Here is a 21,048-nt window from a genome sequence, read left to right as displayed (position 1 = left end):
GCAGGCTGTAACTTTCGTTTAAACGCGGATGGAGCGAATTAGCGACGAAGAATGTTGAACGTCTTAACGAGGAAGAAGACGAGCTTTATTTTTTTATCGTACGATGCGCCAAAGTAATTATTTTGCAGGCACAACGGTACAGAAAATTAACAGAGAAGTATTAATTTACAAATCCTTTTAAACTCCCGCACGGTATGTCGTTTTCGTTCTGTAGAATTTCCTTTGCGTGGGAAATACAGAAGAATATTATTTTTAAAATGTATTATCTAAATTAAAATGTTCACATCTGTCGGTGAACAATTTTGCGTTACGATGAACATCACTCCTGATATGTACTTAGTTTGAAAATTAAAAATTTCGAAAATTATATCATTGAATTATTTTCATTATTTACTATTTTAAATATTTAAAATTGTAAATAATGAAAACAATTCAAAATAGATAAGAGCCGATTATTTCCCCCTGTTTTTGTGATACAAGCATATTTTATATGTACATATAATAATTATTAGATGCATTGTAAATCGAATGATATAATTTTCGAAATTATCCACACGAAATACACTTTTAATTGAATAATCCGAGTGTTTTATATTTCTCTTGTCACGCGAAATGGCGTCGTTTTAATAAAGGATTACGCCGACACCCATTAATTTGTACTTTAAATTTGCACAATGTCCCGGACAGCTTTTACTCAGCTTGCATTCCAAGCGAAATTTACATTTCATGAAAATACCGTGACCGATCAAAATTTTAGCAGAGCTGCAACGTGTCTGTGTATAATGAAATCGTTATGACAACGATTTCGATTCTAAAAATTTCCTACTCTCCTGATAGGTTTAATTTTTTTGCTGTTTAACAAATTTATATTGTAGCGATACATAAATAATAAAAGGAAACATAAATTAATATAATTTTACGAGTCATTAAATTAGCAAAAACATGTGAAATATTAAAAATAATACGACGCCAGTATTTAAAATATTTCTTGCTGCAACAGACATGCTTCAATTTTACTTTGTAACTCCGACATGTTCGTTCGTTAACGTTGAAAATTTTTTTGAAGCGCCTGGCCTTCGAGTAGTCCGCAAAATTGTTAATTTGCAGTTCCTTTGATAACAAAATGGGAACATGTCGAACTCGTTCAAAGCCAGGAAAAATGAAAACCTAGAAAAAAACCGAACCAGAGATACGAAAACAAATTTAAATTTTCGTTCAAATAAAAGCAATTACGAGCTAAGGCATTTTTTTTTTTTAATAAAAAGAAACAACGTTCGTAGAGAAAATGACTCAATAAAAATTACTTTATACTCCGCTGGTAATATAAACGATAAGTCTGACCAAGTGCATGAAAATTCTACTTAAACTTTTTTACTTTCTCTGCGAGAAAATTTCTCGTTCGTGAAAGCTCACTTAGCGAACAGTGCATTTATTTTTTATTTCCATTAACTTGGTTAGAGACTTGAGAATTAAAATTAACGAGGAAAATTTGTTTTGTGAAATTATATTCGAGAAGCTGTTATTTATTGTTCTAATTTCTAATGGAAGTTAATTGTTACGAAATTAATTAATTGAAATATTGTTTGTTCGGCTAGAAATAATTCTGAAAACGTTCGTTAGAACTTGAGGGAGAAAAACATGGCGGATCGTTGCGCGCGATATTGATCTGTGCTTTACTATACGAGACGCTTCTGATCCAGAGAGCTTTCGAAGCACAGCCCAAGGTGGCAACGCTGTTCGTTTCAAAAGCTTATCAACGAACTCCAAGCGACGTTACCGACGCTCCAGAACCGGTATCTCGCGATTTTACCGACGATCCAGAACTGTTATCTCGCGATTTTATCGACGAAACTTTAAATTCTGAATAAACGTGCTGAAAATCTTTTCGAAATATACGAAAATTAATGGGCGTGAAAAATTGATAGCTTAAAACTTACTTTTATCTATTGGTACGGTTCTAAACGTGCAAATAGGCAACTATTTTATGATAGGTAGGTTTTTGTTAGATTTGGATCGAGTAAGATCGTTAGCCCTTATTAGAAAATTAAGGTTGCAATGACGTAAGAGAATATTCGATTCAGCAGAAATCAATCTTTGGTGGGGGTTAAAATTTTGCAACGACTGTCACCTAGGTATAAGTAATCCCATCGATCAAAATGGCATCATCGCATATCTTACTCTGCTGCCAGGTCTCGTTTAGGCTACGTGATCAAATCTTACTCTACGATCTCGATTATTCACCATTCAGGACAACTTGTATGAATCTCTGAACGAGGTTTAAATTTTGGAGCAACAACCCCTAACGAGAAACGACACATACACATACTATTTCATTCTACGCTATATACACATAATAAATACTATCTTTCGAGTCCCTTGATAATTATTAGGGCTGATGAAAAAGAATTTAAAGAATATTTCATTGTCAACATTAAATTCCCAACTTTCATTTAGTAGACAATTATTAACATCAAATGTGGCACGTGTTCTAATTGCCCAACCACGCTAAAATTTGGCATAAATGATCATCAACTGTCACAATTTATGGGAATGATTAAGGTTTAATTATTTCCTCTTTCAACCATTCATACCTCCTACAATGTATCGTGTACTATGTATTATATTATCAGAGGGTTAAAGTAAATGAATTTGAATAGGATTCATGAATTTTTAGCTACGTTACAACGCTAAGTTATAAGCGCTGAGACAAATTTTAACCCCTCTAGCTAAGAACCACCCTATCGTGGGTGCAACTAACTCTTGAAGAGCAACTGTACGTCCAGGGAACAGAGACATCAGGACGTTCGCTCGATTATTCTTCAGCGAAAAGAGGATGATTCTCATCCTCTCAGGAGGATTGGAGGCTGATAAGGGTGGTTTCATCCAGCGTGAAATATGCGTGATTTATACTCACCGCACTTCGTGGCCAACCACCACCGTCCAACCCCTACGCCTCCTCTTATCTTTTCTCCGCAATGTTTCCGCGACACTGAGCCTCTCCATCTCGCGACCCCCAACAAATCTCTCCGACTTCTATTAAACTGGTCTCGCAGCTCGAACTCTCGTCTCACACACCATGTGCCCAAAGATCCTCATGGCGAGTCACGTAAACGAAATTTAAGGAATTTCAACGAACTTGGTCTCTTCCACTCGGTATTTTCAATAGAAAATCGCTTCGAGGAAAGAAGATCGACCAGGACTCGACTTTTCGTCACTTGAGTTTAATATTTCATCGACAATTCATAATTCAATGAAATTTCACGCTTACTAACAAGAACCAAACTTTGCAAACGAAGAATCACTCTAACACTCACCGAAGCAACACTCGTATCAACGATTACAACTCGTCATCTTTAACAACAAAACAGAATTTGCAAAGAGAACTCCGGAGAACGATTCGAAACGATTCGAGAACTTGGAAACTCGACACCCGGATAACTGAACACTGTTGTCAGAAGCTCCACGAAACTCCGCTGTCACGATATTCTCAAAATACGCTTCGAAACTTGCACCGCGGCTCGGATTCGTCGCTGCTCCGCGACGCTCGCAGGATCTATCGATCGACGATCGACGAATTCTCGCGTCGAGAAAAGGATTCCTCGAGTTTTAATCGCTTTATCGGCGAATGGTACCCTCGAACAAGGAACACTCGTTGGATAAACATCCGAACTTCGCGACGCGTCGCACAGGACTGAATGCCGCATTGTATTTATAGAGCGAGTCGGATTATTTCGAACGACGTCGCTTTTCTCGCGTACGCGTCGTTTGTTCGCTCGTTTGTCCAAGAAAACCCCTGGCTTTTCTGACAAAACACCTTCCCCTGAGTCTTGTCAGGGGTTTTGCCAGGGATTTTCGAAAACACATATCTAGCTTCGTCAGCGGAACTCGACGATTCGACAAGAATCTTATAACACTAGCGAAGATAATAAGAAATGGATTCAATGTTGAATGGGGCACTATTATTTAGGGACCAAAATTATTTAGAAATTTGTCAGATTTCTGAGACACCTAATGATTGAAGAAAGAATAATATAATTTTGTATTGTTCACCATTCACCATTGTAGGAGTTATAGGCGTTTCAAAATTGGACCATTTTTTTGAGGTTTTTCTCATTTTGCAGGTTCAAAGGTCAACTCTTTGAATATTTTTGGAATTTCCATATATTCTCCATTAAAATACGCATAGTTTGCATTTTGAAATATTAAAATTGTTCAATCCGTTCAGAAGTTATGGTATTTTAAACATATGCATGAATTTTCACAGAAACATCTACGGTCAGACAATATATTTTCGGTGAGGAATTTTTTTCTTGAAAACGCGTAAGAATTCGGGAGTATGTTTAATCACCAAAAATGATTGTACTTGACCCCTGCAACTGAAAACAATTTTTTTATGACGATTTGAAATGTTTTAATTTTGTCGAAAAATTTCACATTTTCTCGAATTTTTTTCTCGAAACTGGTTAGGATTTCGAGGGTATGTCCAATGACCAAATATGATTGTAATGTACCCCTGCAGCCAATAGTATTTTTTTTAGAACGATTTGAAAATTTTTTTTTCCGTCGAAAAATTTCACACATTCTCGAATTTTTTTCTCGAAAACGCGTAGGATTTCGGGGGTATGTCTAATGACCGAAAATGATTGTAATCGACCCTTGAAACTAAAAATAATTTTTTTAGAACGATTTGAAATTTTTTAATTTTGTCGAAAAATTTCTCACCTTCTCGAATTTTTTTTTCGAAAATGCGCAGGATTTCGAGGGTATGTCTATTCACCAAAAATGATTGTATTTGACCCCCGCAACTGAAAATAATTTTTTTAGAAGAATTCGAAAATTTTTTTTTCGCCGAAAAATTTAGGCACCTACCCCTTGTCGATTTTTCTTAAAACTTCCTTTTTCATTTCTAATAATTTTGTTTAACGCCCTACAGAAAAATTGTCTAATACTTTTTAGTAGGTACCCATGAGCTCTACTTCAGAAAAAAGTTTCATTGAAATATATTCACTATGGGAGGAGTTATGGCTGTTTGAAAATTGGACCACTTTCATGGGGTTTTTCTCATTTTTCGGGGTCAAGGGTCAACTTTTCGAATATTTTTGCGATTTCTACATATACTTGATTAAAATACGCGTCGTTTGCTTTTTTAAACATTAAAATCGTCCAATCCGTTCAGAAGTTATGATGTTTTAAAGATACAGACGAAATTTCGAGGAAGCATTTCTGGCCAGAAATTACATTTTCGATTAGGAATTTTTTTTTCGAAACTGAGTAGGATTTCGGGGGTGTGCCCAATGACCAAAAATGATTGTAATTGACCCCTGCAACTAAAAATAATTTTTTTAAAATGATTTGAAATTTTTTAATTTTTCCAACTACTTGACACCTACTCGAATTTTTTTCTCGAAAATGGTTAAGATTAGAAGGGTATGTCTATTCACCAAAAATGATTGTAATGTACCCCTGCAGCCAATAGTATTTTTTTTAGAACGATTTGAAAAATTTTAATTTTGTCGGAAAATTTATTCACTTGTTGAATCTTTTTCTGTGGCTCCTGAGCCTCCTCATTCGCCTGACTTGAGTCCTCGTGATTTTCTCCTCTTCCCGAGATCGAGAGATCACCTCAAGGGACGCCACTTTGGGACACTCGAAGACATTAAAGCAGCTGCAACCGACCAGCTGAAGGCTGTATCAGTATCCCAGTTCCAGCACTGGCTACGAGGATTGGAAGAATCGTCTCCAGCTCTGTGTGGCTCCCCAAGGGAGTTACTTTGAGGGAGACAATAGCGAGTTCTAATTCTATTCGAATAAAGGAATTAAAAAAGATCAGTCTCGTTACTTAATTTACACAAGTAAATCCTCGACTTTCTCAAAGCCGCAAAAGCGTTCGTGGGAGAGTAACGAAACCGATTCAACGACGCGAGTTATGTTTAGATCGCCTTGATCGCGAAGAGACGCGACACCGTCGGAAGGTCGTCGATTATTTATCGTAAACAAGAAACTCCGCGTTGCGAATGTAAGTCGTGGGAGTCCAGAGGGGTGTCTGGGCTATAATGGCCGTATTTCGGGAACCGTGGTCCCGTGGTCGACGGTGGCCAAGAATCGTCGTCACGGTGGCCGATTTTTCTCACACCCGTGCGAAATGTTGGCAAAGCATCGTCGCTCGCGACGACGCGTGATGCAAGAAGACGGGACGTGAATCATAAACCGCTATAATCCTGGCTCAGGCTGCTGGCCAAATCGTAGAACGCACCTATACGCGACGAAACTGTGCACGCACCTGGTCCATCGAGCCACCATCTCGACGGGAAACTTCCATCTTTTGGGTGATGAATCGTCAACGTTCACTGAAAATACTCCAGGTGGTGTCTATTAATTTTCAGACCTTGTTCTCGTTCAACGAGACGCTCATTTCGCTCATGGAAGACAAACTCGAGTATTTTTTATTCTAATGCTATCCGATATGTTGCAAACTTACATTGGGTATCTTTCGAGATGATAATCAGAGGTAAATGTATGGGGAATGGTGGACAAAATGTTCCACGTAGCCTGAAGTTTGAATCGTTAAATGTTTTGCTCATGTTCCCTCGCAAAAACTTCTCAGAATACTTTGGAACCGTGTAAATCGATGTTTAACGAAACAAAGTGTATCTAGTTTTCTAGATCCAGAGATCTAGCAATAGAAAATCCATCAAGTTTCTCTCTCGAATTTTAAAAATAATTTTCTAAGAGAAGCGTCCGCCAAGTTGCTCTTCCACTTGGCGTATTTTTCGAGTTCAACTTTGATTTAAACGTTGTACAGTAAATAAACGACTTTTCCCCGTCGTTTCGATTTGATTTAAAGGTCCGTCGCGAACGCTCATTAATTTAGCGCGGTTACATTCTCTGTAGAAGAATTCTGTAAGGGGATTCGGGAACAAAAATCTCGAAAGTCTGGTGGACGGTATGTAGGCCGCAGCCTTGTCACAAAATCCGTGTTATTTTGTAATGTTGCTTTGGAATCGCGAGATGCGTCGATATATTCGCGAAATGACTGACCCGTTTTCGAAGTGACAACGAATTCGATGGTAAAATTAAATCGTGCAATTTTTGATCGAAAAATCCTTTCGTTAAAAATAAAATTCTTTGATATGATAAAGCGTCCTGAAAGCTCTTGGATTTTGAGAAGTTTTTAAACGGAAATAGGTGATTTCATGATTTTTCGAATCTGTTGAAGTTTTAGAAAGTTTCGAAATTCTTTTAGCATTTGAAAGCTTGCTTCTACTATCGACTATCTGAAGTCAATAATCGAGCGACATTGTGGCGCCATCGGTAGCTTTGGAACAAACTAACTGTCCACGAGTATTATACCACGGACGAGGTATACGCGTAGATCTATCCACCTTATGGACTTTTGCAGCCGAATCTGACTGCCATACCGACCTAAAACTTCGGAGATGATTTTAGCGGCCTCTTCTCACGGATAGCGGTCAATTGAGGAACTATTTGTATATGTGAGTTGACTATGGGAGGGATTGAAAAAGACATCTCACAGATGCTGTTGAAAATATTCCAAGAAGAAAATGTAATTTTCATGCATGATCGAGACCCTAAGCACACTGCTAAAAGTGTGAAAAATGACTAAAAATTTTTCTGTTTTCTGATCTCAACCCCATAGAGAATCTATGGGAGTTACCGAAAATACGACTTCTTATACTCGACGAGAGAAACCACATAAATAACTCGAACACAAATATCCACCACCTCCTCTTCAAGCAACAAATGTTTCTCCCTCGTTTTCGACCCGCCGCAAAATGAAAGCATTATTAAAACGCGCGCCAAGAACCGCTTCGCGATTGCTCGCGAACATTAAAATGCAAATTGACTCGAGCATCGTGGAAGGGCCAGTTCGACGATTCGTTTCGAGGAACGAGCGAAGCGTCGCTAACGCGATAAACAAACACTAGAGAGCATGCAATAGAAACTAATGCGCGTCCTCCACTGCAAGTTTCACGCCGTGGTCTGGGTTAGGTTCGCGTTTAGGTTGAACTGGAATTACGAAACTCCCTAAGCACCAAAGGGGTTTGTTTAAGGGGAAGACCGCAGTAAACACTTGAAATAAAGCGTTTATTTGCGACTTTTTTTGGATCGAGGATAATAATGTTATTAACCATGTTGTTGAGTGTTAAAAAAAATATATTTATCCAAAAATTAATGTTTTAAAAATCCCCTGTGTATTTCTCTAGTTATTAAATTTTTTATTTTTCTCCAGATACAAATTTGCGTCAGTTAATTCATCAACAAATTGGTATTCTCGATTTTCGTCTTATTTTGCCCTCTAGAATCTCCCATTATAATTTTTCCCAGGGTTGGCCGAACACTCTGTATATTATATTTATAATATTGCACTATATAAGGACTTTTAATGGCAATTATGGTAATATGCATCGAGTTAAAGAAATGCTAAGGCTGAAGTAAAGAGTATTAAGCGTAGCTATCGAGGAAAAAGGTTCCTTTGTCGCGATTTTCAAGTTCCTCGAGAAAAATTAAAAGTTCCAGTCGCGCGGGGACGTAGCTGAAAGCAAGTTCCGAGCAGTTTCATAATTCGATTAGGATGTCTGACTGATATTGATAAAACTGCTTGCCTCCTTTTCCCCCAATCGCAGATAAAGCTATTAAACGCACGCACGCGAATCTTTGACGTCGCGAAACGCTCGAAGGAAGCTCGTTTCGGCGACTAAAAATGGACAAAATGGCTCCCGAATACTTCCACGGTGGAAAAGGGAGCGATAAACGTCTGCTGTTCGAACGAATATATCTTGCTGAGCTTTTTTGCGAAACGTTCTGGTCGATAAAATCTTTTATTTTGGGTCACCGTGTAATTGCAGAAAGAAGTTAATGGAACTTCAGGAAGCATCGTTCATTTTTTTTTATGATTCCCCATCCTCTCGAAGCTCAGCGTTTAAACGAGTTTTGGAACAATTTGATAATTATTAATAAAACTCGTTCCATACCGGAAATTTCTCCGAGTCGCTTCCACGCAACGACGAGCTTTCGAAAGCATAACAGAATCCAAGAACGCGAACTCTATTCTGTGTTTAGCACAGTGAGCATCGAGTAGGCGTGCAATTTACATATTTTGCATAAACACGTTTTTTACGATACGTTTCCACGTCCATTCGCCTTGAAAATTTCATAATCTCGTCGACGATGTTACGAGCCAGGCGCCATTAACGGTTCTTCGTTATAGGGAAAATAAATTATTCATACGACGTGGAAAAAGTTTTCCAACGACTCGATCGACTTCGATTCGCGAGAAAATTTTCCAATCTGTCGACGGCGTCGTTTTTATTTTCTCGATGCAAGGACCTGGCGATTGAATCTCCGATTATATAGGACAATATCCGGCGCAGAAGACGCCCTGGAAGCTCAGTTAACCGATGTGTGCTTTTTGGGCGATTTAAAAATCAACATTTGTAACTCTCGAATATTTCATTTTATTAAAATGAAAAAATTTAGGAAGGTGGAATCGTTTTAAAAAAATTATTTTCAGTTGCAGGGATCAATTATAATCATTTTAGGTGAAGAAACATATCCTCGAAATCCTACGCATTTTCGAGAAAAAAATTCTTTCCTCGCAGGGGAACATTTATGGTCAGGCGTTCTATTATCGGTATGGAATTTTTTTCTCGAAAGTGCGTAGGAATTCGTGGGTACATCTGTTCTCCAAAAGTGTTTGTAATTGACCCCCGCAGTCAAAAATAATTTGAAATTGTATTAACAAATGTACTCAGTATCGGTGTTAATTTTTCCAGAACCTATTCAGCGGCTTGTCTTAACTTTTCATCACGATTGCCTATCTCGATACATAAACACAGTCGTGTTGGGTTTCGTGTAAACCTCAGTGGCCTCCAAAAAATACCTGGCCTATTCGGGGCGCAGGTATATCAGACTTTAGATATACTTGCACCGTCCTCGTTTTTGTCATGGAATCGGTGCTCACTGGGCGCGTACTTTCGACCATTACTACACGAATCGCCTGCACGATCCTCGATTCTCACCTGAATCGCGTGCATCGCGGCTACCAAGGTTCATCGTTGAGCTTTTATAGGTCAAGTTCTCGTTTCGTCTCGCCGTGGTAGGCGCGGCGAAAGCTCACGGGCGTGGTGTGTTGGCGAGTTAATGGGCGCGACTTGACCCAGGCCTAGAACACACGACCTGGTATTTCCTGCTTTGCTCTATCGTCCAAGGTTACTAGGTGCCACGAATCGATGTGGATGAAATTGAATGACGCCTACGAAACTCCCGAAACCGGCCACCCCTGGGAAAAATTTTAATGGGAGATTCTAGAGGTCGGAATAAGACGAAAATCAACAATATCAATTTCTTCACTGAGACCCAGTTAAATTAAAAAATTTCAAATCGTTCTGGAAAAATTATTTTCGGTTGAGGGGGTCACTTACAATCATTTATGGTCATTACATATACCCCCGAAATCCTACGCATTTTCGAGAAAAAAATTCCTAATCGAAAATATGTCTGACCACAACTGTCCATTACCCTGAAAATTGAAAAGTTTCAAATCATTCTGAAAAAATTATTTCCCGTTGCGGGGGTCAATTACAATCATTTTTGGTGAATAGGCATACCCCCGAAATCCTAAGCATTTTCGAGAAAAAAATTCAGAACGGGTGAAACTTTAAACGTTAATAACTTTTTAAGAAAGCCTCCATCAACAAATTGGTATTCTTCATTTTGGTCTTATTTTGGCTTCTAGAATACTCCGTTAAAATATTTCCCAGGGGTGGCCGAACATCCTGGTTTGATAATTTTTATTTTTCAATTTCAAATTCGAAATATTCGATAACACGATGAGCTCTAAAATGAAGGATAAAAATATTGTAGAATTGAACTAGTTCCGAATTTCGCGAAATGAATGCAGGCCTGATTGGAGGCGGCGCGGAAAATCGAGAATCTGATTTCCACGGAAATATGAGTCGAAATTATAACTTCCTGGCCCCTTTTTTACCTGGCGCTCTTCAACTTTTGCTCGCGTTTCCCGATAAAAGAAATCGATGGCCTCGAACAGAAGTAAAAAAGAAAACGCTTGGGAAAGTAAGCGAATCGCTTTTTGCATTTCAATCAGACGGATTTCAACGATCGATAGGGGGAAACCAGTTTCTGATAATATTCGAAATCGCGAGGGAGTTTTAAATAAATTTTTTAACCGACTACGTTTGGAAAAATATAGAAAATTAAAAGAGAGAGAGAGGGAGACAGAAGGGTTTCTCTTTCTGTTGATAAATGAAGGATGAAATCAGTATTGTCAAATATAATGTATATAGCTCTGTATTACTATAGTTCAAAAATAGTTTCAAGTATCAATATAGATTAAAATAATAGACTAGATTAGTAAAAAAAAATTTGTTTCCATTCGCGTTACTCTATTTTACATGTTGCTACTCGTTATTGATAGCGATTATCGGTAATTTTAACTAAAAATTGCACCGTTATCGATAATTAAACATACTTCCGTCATCGATAATTATGATAAACAACTGGAGGGACGAGAATAACGACTCTAAGGAAAATTTCTCAAATTTCTTTCGTAAAAATGTCTATATTAACGATTAGTTGTAATCAAAATTGATTTGATGCTTCATCCAGTGCACATCGCTGGCTCGTGTATTTATTTACTTCGAGATCAATAGGGCTTTACAAATTCGTGTAATTTGGTTCGGAGTCACTGAGGAGATTTACTCGCGTACTTGGTTTAATTTAGAGCCGCCATTGGGGGTGAATTTAATTAATTACATCGCTGGCGAGCTAACGCGTTGGGATACCCGCGATTGATTACTGTAGAAGTTGGCGTTTTCGTTTGAGAATTTCGTTATTGGATCGTAAAAAAATGCAAGTTTAATGGCCTGGGTGGCAGTGGCGGAGATAGTTGAGAAAGGGGGTGTAGTTATTCGACGAGACGCGAAGGGAGTCGGGGCCAGGACGCGTTTCGGGGGCGGTCGATAGCACTGGTCGTCAAAGCGCCACCGCGCAGTGGTACACAATCAAATTTTAGCCAGTTACGGTTGCATTTTGTCGAAATAGAATATCAATCTGAAAATCACATTCGAACGTGACCATTAAACGGTGGCTGAAACAATTATTAATCTGGGTTACAGATGGAATCCACGACTTCCGGTTTCAGAGTGCTCAGAACAAATTCTCAGAGTCACAGATTTCATTGAATCCTTGCACTTTTCTGTGCAAACTTCATTTGAAGTATAATAATTTCCGAATGATTTGTAATTTTATAATTTCGACGAAGGACACCTACCGCCTGTAGTTTTTTATTTTTAATAAATCTGGTTGACGCTGTACGGAAATGTTGTCTAATACTTTTCTGTAGCTATTCGTAAGCTCTACTTCAGAAAAAAGTTTCATTGAAATATATTCACTATTGTAAGAGTTATGGCTGCTTGAAAATTGTACCATTTTTATGGGGTTTTTCTCATTTTGCGGGGTCAAGGGTCAACTTTTCGAATATTTTTGCGATTTCTACATATTCTTGATTAAAATACGCGTCGTTTGCTTTTTTAAACATTAAAATCGTCCAATCCGTTCAGAAGTTATAACGTTTTAAAGATTCGCATGAAAATTCAGGCAGACATTTCTGGCCAGAAATTATATTTTCGGTGATGAATTTTTTTCTCGAAAATGCGTAGGATTTCGGGGGTATGTCTAATGACCAAAAATGATTGTAATTGACCCCTGCAACTAAAAATAATTTTTTCAAAACGATTTGAAAATTTTTTTTTTCGCCGAAAAATTTGGGCACCTACCCCCTGAATTTTTGAATACATCACAATAATTAAAAGCTTCTATATTAATAACGTATGTTTTGAATATTTTAATTTATTACTCAGTAATAAATTACAAGTTTGTGTAATTGTAAATCCGAATGAAATTAGAATAATTGAATTTAATAATGGAATGTTATAAGGGGATTAAATATCCTAAGATTTTTTGGTGGTCATATGTTCCCAATGTATATATTTATAGAGGGGAATAATTCAGAGATAATAATATACGACATTCTCGTATATTAATTAATTATATAAATATTAGAAATTAATAGATTATACGCATTCAATCCTAGATGCACGTGCTGACCAGTATAAATGTCCAAATTGTCTACAGTTTATTTTAGAATCATTTTCTAAATAAAGCCTTCAGACACGTGTACACCACAGTAGGTATTTGGGTTTTCCAAACGATTATAAATCCTATCCAGGGAACGAAAGGGTCAAACGTAGAAATTAGAATTTCGATCGCAGCATATTTCGTACAATCGTCCTTGCTTGCAAATGGTCCATTTTTGGAGTGGTAACGTAACGAAAATGTTAAGGATTCATATATTAATAGAATGCTTGAAATTTAATGTTTTACCTTTTGTACATAACCACTTGTATGCATTAGAGTATCACAACTCTTTCGTTTTATTTACTTTGTTAGATATAATTACTGAAAATATAATGTCTGAACATAACTGTCTATTATCCGGAAAATTAAAAAATTTCACATCGTTCTAAAAAAATTATCTTCAGTTGCAAGGGTAAATTACAATAATTTTTGGTGGATAGACATACCCTCGAAATCCTAACCATTTTCGAGAAAAAAATTCTTTACCGAAACTACAATGTCTGACCCTGACATTCCGATTCCGCTGAAATTTCAAAAAGTTTCAAATCACTCTGGAAAAATTATTTTCAGCTGCAGGGGTAAATTATGATCATTTTTTATGAATAGACGACTCTCGAAATCCTACGCATTTCCGAGAAAAAAATTCAGGAAGGTGGAGAAATTTTTCAACGAAATTAAAAAATTATTTTCAGTTACAGGGGTAAATTACAAATTATGCTACTTTGGCTTTTAAATCCTAATTTCCTCTACCTGTCCACTTAATGGTTGCCCTGCATTAGTCGTTTCGATAATTGTTCCTTGTTTCGATTATGGCGAATCCCGTCGAAAGTCGTAATTAAAGGGACTGCAAAAGCAGATCGAGTGCATCAGCCAATCACGAGGGCGGGGAATCGCGTTCGAAGCTTAATTTCTGGAACGTCTCGCGTCCAGGGGCACAATGGGGATGCGATCATTATTTTTCGAACGGAAGGAGGGGTCGCTTCCGCTCGAAAACAGACGGAGGTAATTTCCTTCGGCAAATCGAATCTCGCTTTACCAGCCGGGTCGACAAGGAACGATCAACTAACAGATACGGGGGAGCGTCGATCTTCCTTCCAGCGGGTCGATTGCTATTTCCCAGTTTCGTGCAATCGTTTTCCACCGGACGAAAAACAAACGGAACAACACGAATCGTTGCTCCAGCCGCGTCGATACGATGTTTCGAGATTAAACATTCCCGATCTCTGTGTGCAGAGTGCTCGACCTGTGTGATTTGGGATGCTCCGTTCGAACCAAACGTGCACTCTGAATATTAGAAAATAATATAGATTCAAATTCGCCATTTTAAAATAACACGGTGATTGCTACGGTGGTCACCGGTGACCGGCACTTTCAACTTAAAATGGGGTCGCAATATTGTTTACTTTTAAAATACCACTGCAAAATTTTGTGCTTATTTATTTTCTTTAGCATTCAACAATCCTATCTAGAGTTATTTTCTTCAACATTCAGCAGTGTCTAGATTAACATACATAGTTATATCAATGATAAAACATAAGTCATGATACTGTGTTTACGATTACTGGACTGTAGACGTTTATAAAAAAAATTATAAAACGTACTTGATATGCAAGAATATAAAGTACAAATTAATATATATTTGAGGGTTGAAAGAACCCTCTAAAAAGCTCCCATTTCCATAAAAATCCCCAGTCTATTTATCAGACTTTCCAGAGCAAGTAATATCGCTCGACAATATATCGTGTGACCTGAAAAAAGCACATTTCAGTTTGTCAAGCAAACAGGTAGATCTCATCTCTTCTTACGAACATCATTTTTGGTCTTCCGCCAAGGAAACTAATAATATTACATCGTTTCGTCGCGGAGGGCAGCCATATTTCGAACATTCGCGAGGAAAACTATCGTCGTTCGCATGATCGTTTCAAATAATTGAATTTTTGTTTCGAATACATCTCACGACCAGATTGGGATACAAATCTGATTAGACTGGATTCAATTTATATATGGTGCAACAGAACCGGAAATCGATTTCTGTGGCGTAGAATATAAAACGCGAGATTTTTCTTGTTTTTTTTTTCGCAAACAATTGCTCGAACGTATTAATTTTTGCAGGAACAGACGAAGCGTGCTTCTCTTCGCAGCTAACGGTCCAAACGTGCTCCTTTTTACCAAAAGAAGCGAAACGTGATATTTTTCGTGACGAGAAAGACAAACGTGTCGTTCGTAAAACAAACGGTACGTGCTCCTTTCAGTAATGCATGTCGATAGAAAGTAATCTCTGCTCTAGACTAGGATTTTTTTTCTTAGATATGACTTCTTTAATCGCCAAGCAATTGAATCTTTTTAATTAAAAATTAATGGTTATTACGAATTAGAGATTAACTTCTAGAAAAATGACTGAAATCTTTTGTGATAAAAAATTGCTAATTATTTCTTTTCAAATAGAAAACACAATATCTAAACACTAACAGTGAAATATAAGTATAAATATTCTGGACCCAACTTTACGGTGAGAATAAGAATTCACCATTTGTTTTCCATTAAATTACAAATTTCAGAATATGAAACGTACGTATACGTTTGCATAATTTTTATACTATTCGCGACAGAATTGTCGAATAATTGTGTGGACGCCTATGGCTGGTATCGACGCCATTGCATCGAGCTGCAATCGTCGTTACAGAGATGCACGTTCACGACGACGCAGGCGCCAAGATATCGCCAGACGCGTGTTGATAACCGCGAAATTATGCCAATACACACGAGCGGCTCGGTTTCGTTAAGCACACGGTGTGAAATTGCATGTTGCACGACGCGCGATGCACTCGTTTCAACAATACTGTTGGGGTTTCGTCGTCATCGTTCGAATTAACGAGAAATTCCACCGGCTTTAACGAGGGAATTGATAAAAACGAAACTGCTCACGGAAACGACGTTAAAATTACCTCTGACTTTACAATAGGAGCTCAACTTTTATCGTATCAGAGAAAACAAAGACTAATTTCGGAATAACGAGTGCAGAACAAAATTTCTAAAATCGAGAAACTTGTTTTTTTATCGTGAGATAAATTTACTGTAAATCGATCTATTCGTAACATTAGGTCGTGAATTTAAAGAAATGTTTTAAGTATATAATGTAATATTACAAAAACTAATAATTTGAATAATGTTTATTTATTTTCTTTGACGTTCAACAGTCCTATCTAGATTTATATTCTTCGAGGTCTTATCTTGCAAGAAAAATAGTTCACGAAAGTGTTTATTACGTAAAATGTTGCTGTTTCTCACGATGGAAGCTTTCATTAGAGTTCCAGATTGTCGTATATACCGGGTGTTTTATAGTTATCGAACGAGATGCTGTGGAATGGGAAAATGGGTGACTGGAAACTTGTCGAGGGGGACGGTTACCAAAAGTGTGGCCACCTTGTGGACGAAAACTGGATGCAAGGCTATCGGGGAGAGGTCCCTGGTCCTGAGGGATCGATACAAACCGCTGCACAAGGTTGCACGTTCGCCAATAGGCGACAGCACAGTTTCGTCGGTTGCAAAATCCAAGGAATCCTGTGACACCGTTGTCACTGGAGTAACGTGGCTCGTCGAAAGAATCCCGGACCTAATGAGACACGTGTTACAAAAGTAGACGTTGATCCCCTACGTTTGTCACTCCGTGATTAAGGGAACGTTAGATCTGTTTTCATTCGAAGAAATTCCTAGTCGAAAGAAATACTCGTTTCCAGCAGAAAATTCTGATATTAACTCCCGACACTTTAAAATATATCAACTACAAAAATACTTTTGCATATACTATTTTTCTTGCAAAAGAAGATCGCAGAGACCGTGGATATTGGAATGCATGGACGAGAAAAACTGCCCCGATTTCCGGAGTCTTCGTCGACAGAATAAACAGAAGAAGTAGAACTGAAAAAAAGACGAGCCTAGGTCGCGCGAAATCGATATTTCCGGATTTCACAGTCGCGCCTTATGGACGTCCGATTCCTAAGCTTCTGGCTCGGCCAGCTGAGAAAATATTTACGCCATCGACTCTACCTTCGCTCATTGTCATTTGCTCCCATTCGCTGCTGTCGCTAGACTGCTTTGATCGCGCATGAATTGCAATATTTACTACAGTCGAGTATGCAAAGCACTCGGGAGCCAGGTACTCGAAAACCCATATTACGCGAAACTTTAGTCGTAAGATGATAGTTTCCAAAAAGCTTCTTGGCTGTCTTTCAGAATATACAGGGTGTTCGAATACCCCTGGGAAAAATTTTAATGGGAGATTCTAGGGTCAAGGATTATAATTTGTTGATTGGAAATTGTTTTGAAATTCAATAGACCAATGTAGATTTATTTTCTTTGATATCTGATCTTAAGAATTCAACAGTCCTATCTAGATTTACTGTTGAATTGTAAAGATCAGATGTCGATGAAACTAAATCTAGATAGGATTGTTGAATATGCAAGAAAATAAATCTTGAATTTGAAAGATCAAATGTTCATAGCCCTACAATTCCAATACTAAACTTCGACTCAATTTCGAATTTTTCCTGGTCTTCATTGCGATCGTTTGGGAATTTTATTATCGCGAAGATCGAGGAACGATCGTCGCGTGTCGCGATATGGATCGTGGGCTTGTTTGCTGGGTAAATTTCAATTTCCTAGCAACCCCTCTCGCCTCGAGGAGAAACTCGTTTCTTTCTCGAGGCGCGAGCGATACAAAGGAGAACCCTCTCGGCGTAGTTCGAGCAGCTATTTTTTTTTTTTTTTTTATGAAACAGCACGCGTGCTCTAACGACGATGGCTTCTTTGTGGACATCGAGTTCGATGCATTTAGTTTCGCGGCGTCGATCGTTCCTCGATCGAGCTCATCGATTTCACGGCGTTTGTTGTTCGAGACGGGTCACTTGGAATTTATTCTCCAACTAGACAATTACGTCGTACACGAACAAATTACGTAAATAAACATTGCATGTCATCGTTGGAAAATTTAGATGCAACATGAATATTAAACGTTGAAGAAAATAAATCTAAATACCGTTGAACGTCGAAGAAAATAAATGTAGATAGTATTGTTGAATGGGATGGCCGAACGTACTGTATATTTGAAATATTGCTTAAAGTTGCAGTACTAAAAATATCTAGTCTTTATTAGACATATACAGTCGCCACTGGGGATGATTTTGCTAACATCACGAGATAGTTAGGAAATTCAAAATCGAGAATCAAGAATGTCTAAATCCATCGCGAAGAAAGATGGAAGACGGTTTCTCGAGAGACAGTGTAGAGTGGCCACGAGAATGGAAGCGAAAAGTGGTTTAAAACGCTCTCGAACGATGGAAAATAGAGAGACACACTTGTCCCCAATCCTTCCTCTCAAACGAGAGACCCCCAGTGCTCGTTTCTGTAGATCTGTTTCGGGTTGATTACCCGCCTCGTGTCTTTGCGGCGACAGAAACGGGAATTCTGTCCGAAACGTCGTTTATTATCTTGTTCTCTGGACGAGACACTCGGATAGAACCAGCCAGAAAAAGTATGGCGATGATGGAACTCGTTACAAGGACCTTTTCGATGTGGACGATAGGGTGGACCTTATTTTTTATTATCGAAATTTTTATGTGAGACCCTCTGGATTCGATCGACTCGATAAAAAAGTAATTCCTTCGAAAGGGGAAGTCAATAGGGAAGAAAGAATTACGATACTTATTCGACCACCCCTGGGAATAATTTTAATGGGGGATTCTAGGGACTAAAATAAAACGGAAATCAAGAATAGTAATTTGTTAATCGAGGCTTCGTTAAAAAGTTATTAACATTTAAAGTTCCGCCTGTAGAACAGCGCGCGATAGTCTGCAGACTTTAACTTTAAGCGTTAATAACTTTTTCACGAAGCCTCAATTAACAAATTACTATTCTTGATTTTCGTCTTATTTTGGCCTCTAAAATTTCCCCCTGTATATAATTTAAATGAAACAGGAATATTTTTTAAATTAATTTCTTGCAAATTAATGCCTGAACAGCTGATATTTTACATTTAATTTAATTTTTATCCTGTTTATCTCAAAAGGATTTTGTTCGGTTCTGGACCACCCATGAGACACTCGACTCGACTCGTGCTTCCTATTTTATTCGATGTGCGAAGCGATTCTTGTATAAACAATACTCTGGACCCAAGAAAGCACCATTGAGACTCGTGCGTAGTATATTTAATAGCTGATTATTGCGGACACGTATTTACACGCGCCACGTACGAGCGTTCTAAGGTGACACGAGCACCTTTTTGCGACGTTCGAGCATTCCAGTCACGCGAGTCTGATCCAAACATCGTCCATCCTCGATCCCCCCGCGGATCTACTACACTGATCCAAACGAAACGAGCGGAGAATTAATATCGACCTCGATATTCGTCGTTACTTTATTTATAACTTTCTTCTTTTTCTTTTCTTTCGCGAGAGTTCCCGTTAAACTGTCGTACAGCGAACGTTCATCATGAATAATAAGCTTGCGAATCACGATCGCGACGACGGAAGTGCGTTTGAATAATCGATCACGATTTTAATCCCACGGCTGGCGATCGTAGCTCGAAAAGACCGATTGTGAGCGGAATTGGCGAGCGTTCGATGGTAAAACGCAATTAAATTTATTTTAAACGTCCGTTTGAGGCATTACTCTCAGCGATTTTAAATATAAGAAATCATAAAAACAGATGATATTGTCAGTTGTTTGCTTCATGAGATAAATTTAGTTATATGTGATTCAAAAGAATATTAAACAAATGAAACGTAGGGAAGTTAAATAACAGATTTAACCCTTAAGTGGACTCTCAATCTCAACTGAATTATTTACTGTTGATTTCTACCAAATTGGTAAATGGAAATCAACTTTAAAAATAATGAATCAATAGAGGATTACATAAATTTTCAAATAATTGCATTTACATACATTAAACAATCATTTTCTAAAGGGTTAAATGTAACACATACTAAAAACAGATAATTTGATAATTTCACATTTATAAAACAATAAAACGTACGAGAGTCTATTAGAATACCAAATTGAAGATCAAATCCCGAATTTAATCGACTCTGTGCACGCGGTTGAAACGTCGGATTTCGATACAAATTTCCATCAGTTCGATTTGTCGATAACATCTATGATCGTAAAAAGAAAAAATGTCTATCGGAGGGAAAGCAATTTCCGTCGAATCCGCTCTGTTGGACAGGTCCAGCCACGGTTATGGCTGAAATCCGTCGCTATTCGTCCTGGTGAAAAATCGTGAAACGTCCATCGGGGTACAAAGTGAAAATAAACTCACCCGCAGATCCAAGAGTGCCTTCTCCTGGGCACGTTGCTCTGCGGAACGAGCAACAAGGGCACGGTGCCTTTGTTGCTTCCGCTATTTCCGCCGCCGTCGCCGGCCGGAAGCCGAAGCTCCGGTACCTGAAGGCTGCTCATCTTGGACCGTGTCACGCTTCACGTCACCAAAACGACATCACCTGGCCGTCCTCCGCGCGGATCCATCGGTCAGGCATCACCGACTTCTTCGATCGTTCGGTTTTACCACCGAATCCACGAGAATCGTACGTGGACTCGAACTGCCCCGGACACTGGACGCCCCGAGGAGACTACGAAACGAGGACTTGACAATAAAGGTTTCTATTTTATCGTGAGTGCTACCAGTGCTATGCAGAACGCAACAACCTACGGATTAATTAAGGCTTTTCTATGTTAAAAATGATCTATTGTCTTTCGATTCGCTAGGTTCGATGAAAAACTGTTTTCAGACGATTGGAAATTGCTTCAACATTCGACAGTATCTAGATTTATTTTCTTCGAATTTCTTGCATAGAATGTTATTTTATCGCCATTTAATTT

At 38.3% G+C, this 21,048-nt stretch overlaps 1 protein-coding gene across 5 annotated transcripts in view; it reads right to left on the bottom strand.

The window, feature by feature from the left end:
* Positions 1–21,048, bottom strand: part of Dnc (phosphodiesterase dunce) — a 189,141-nt gene that overhangs the window by 99,993 nt on the left and 68,100 nt on the right. Inside the window, exon 2 of one of the 5 annotated variants that reach the window (XM_076780997.1) lies at positions 20,489–20,798. The exons of 3 other annotated variants lie outside the window; for them this stretch is intronic. In XM_076780997.1, the coding sequence (XP_076637112.1) occupies positions 20,489–20,628 (140 nt within the window). In that variant the 5' untranslated portion in view covers positions 20,629–20,798. Of the gene's footprint in view, positions 1–2,914; positions 3,699–20,488; positions 20,799–21,048 lie in introns of those variants that run through there. One more of the 5 variants, XM_076780998.1, reaches the window with a different exon arrangement.

The sequence above is a fragment of the Colletes latitarsis genome, chromosome 13 (genome assembly GCF_051014445.1).
Source record: "Colletes latitarsis isolate SP2378_abdomen chromosome 13, iyColLati1, whole genome shotgun sequence".
In the NCBI taxonomy this organism is placed as follows: domain Eukaryota; kingdom Metazoa; phylum Arthropoda; class Insecta; order Hymenoptera; family Colletidae; genus Colletes; species Colletes latitarsis.
Note: the sequence above shows the minus strand (reverse complement) of the source record. Positions and strands in the feature narration are given on the sequence as shown.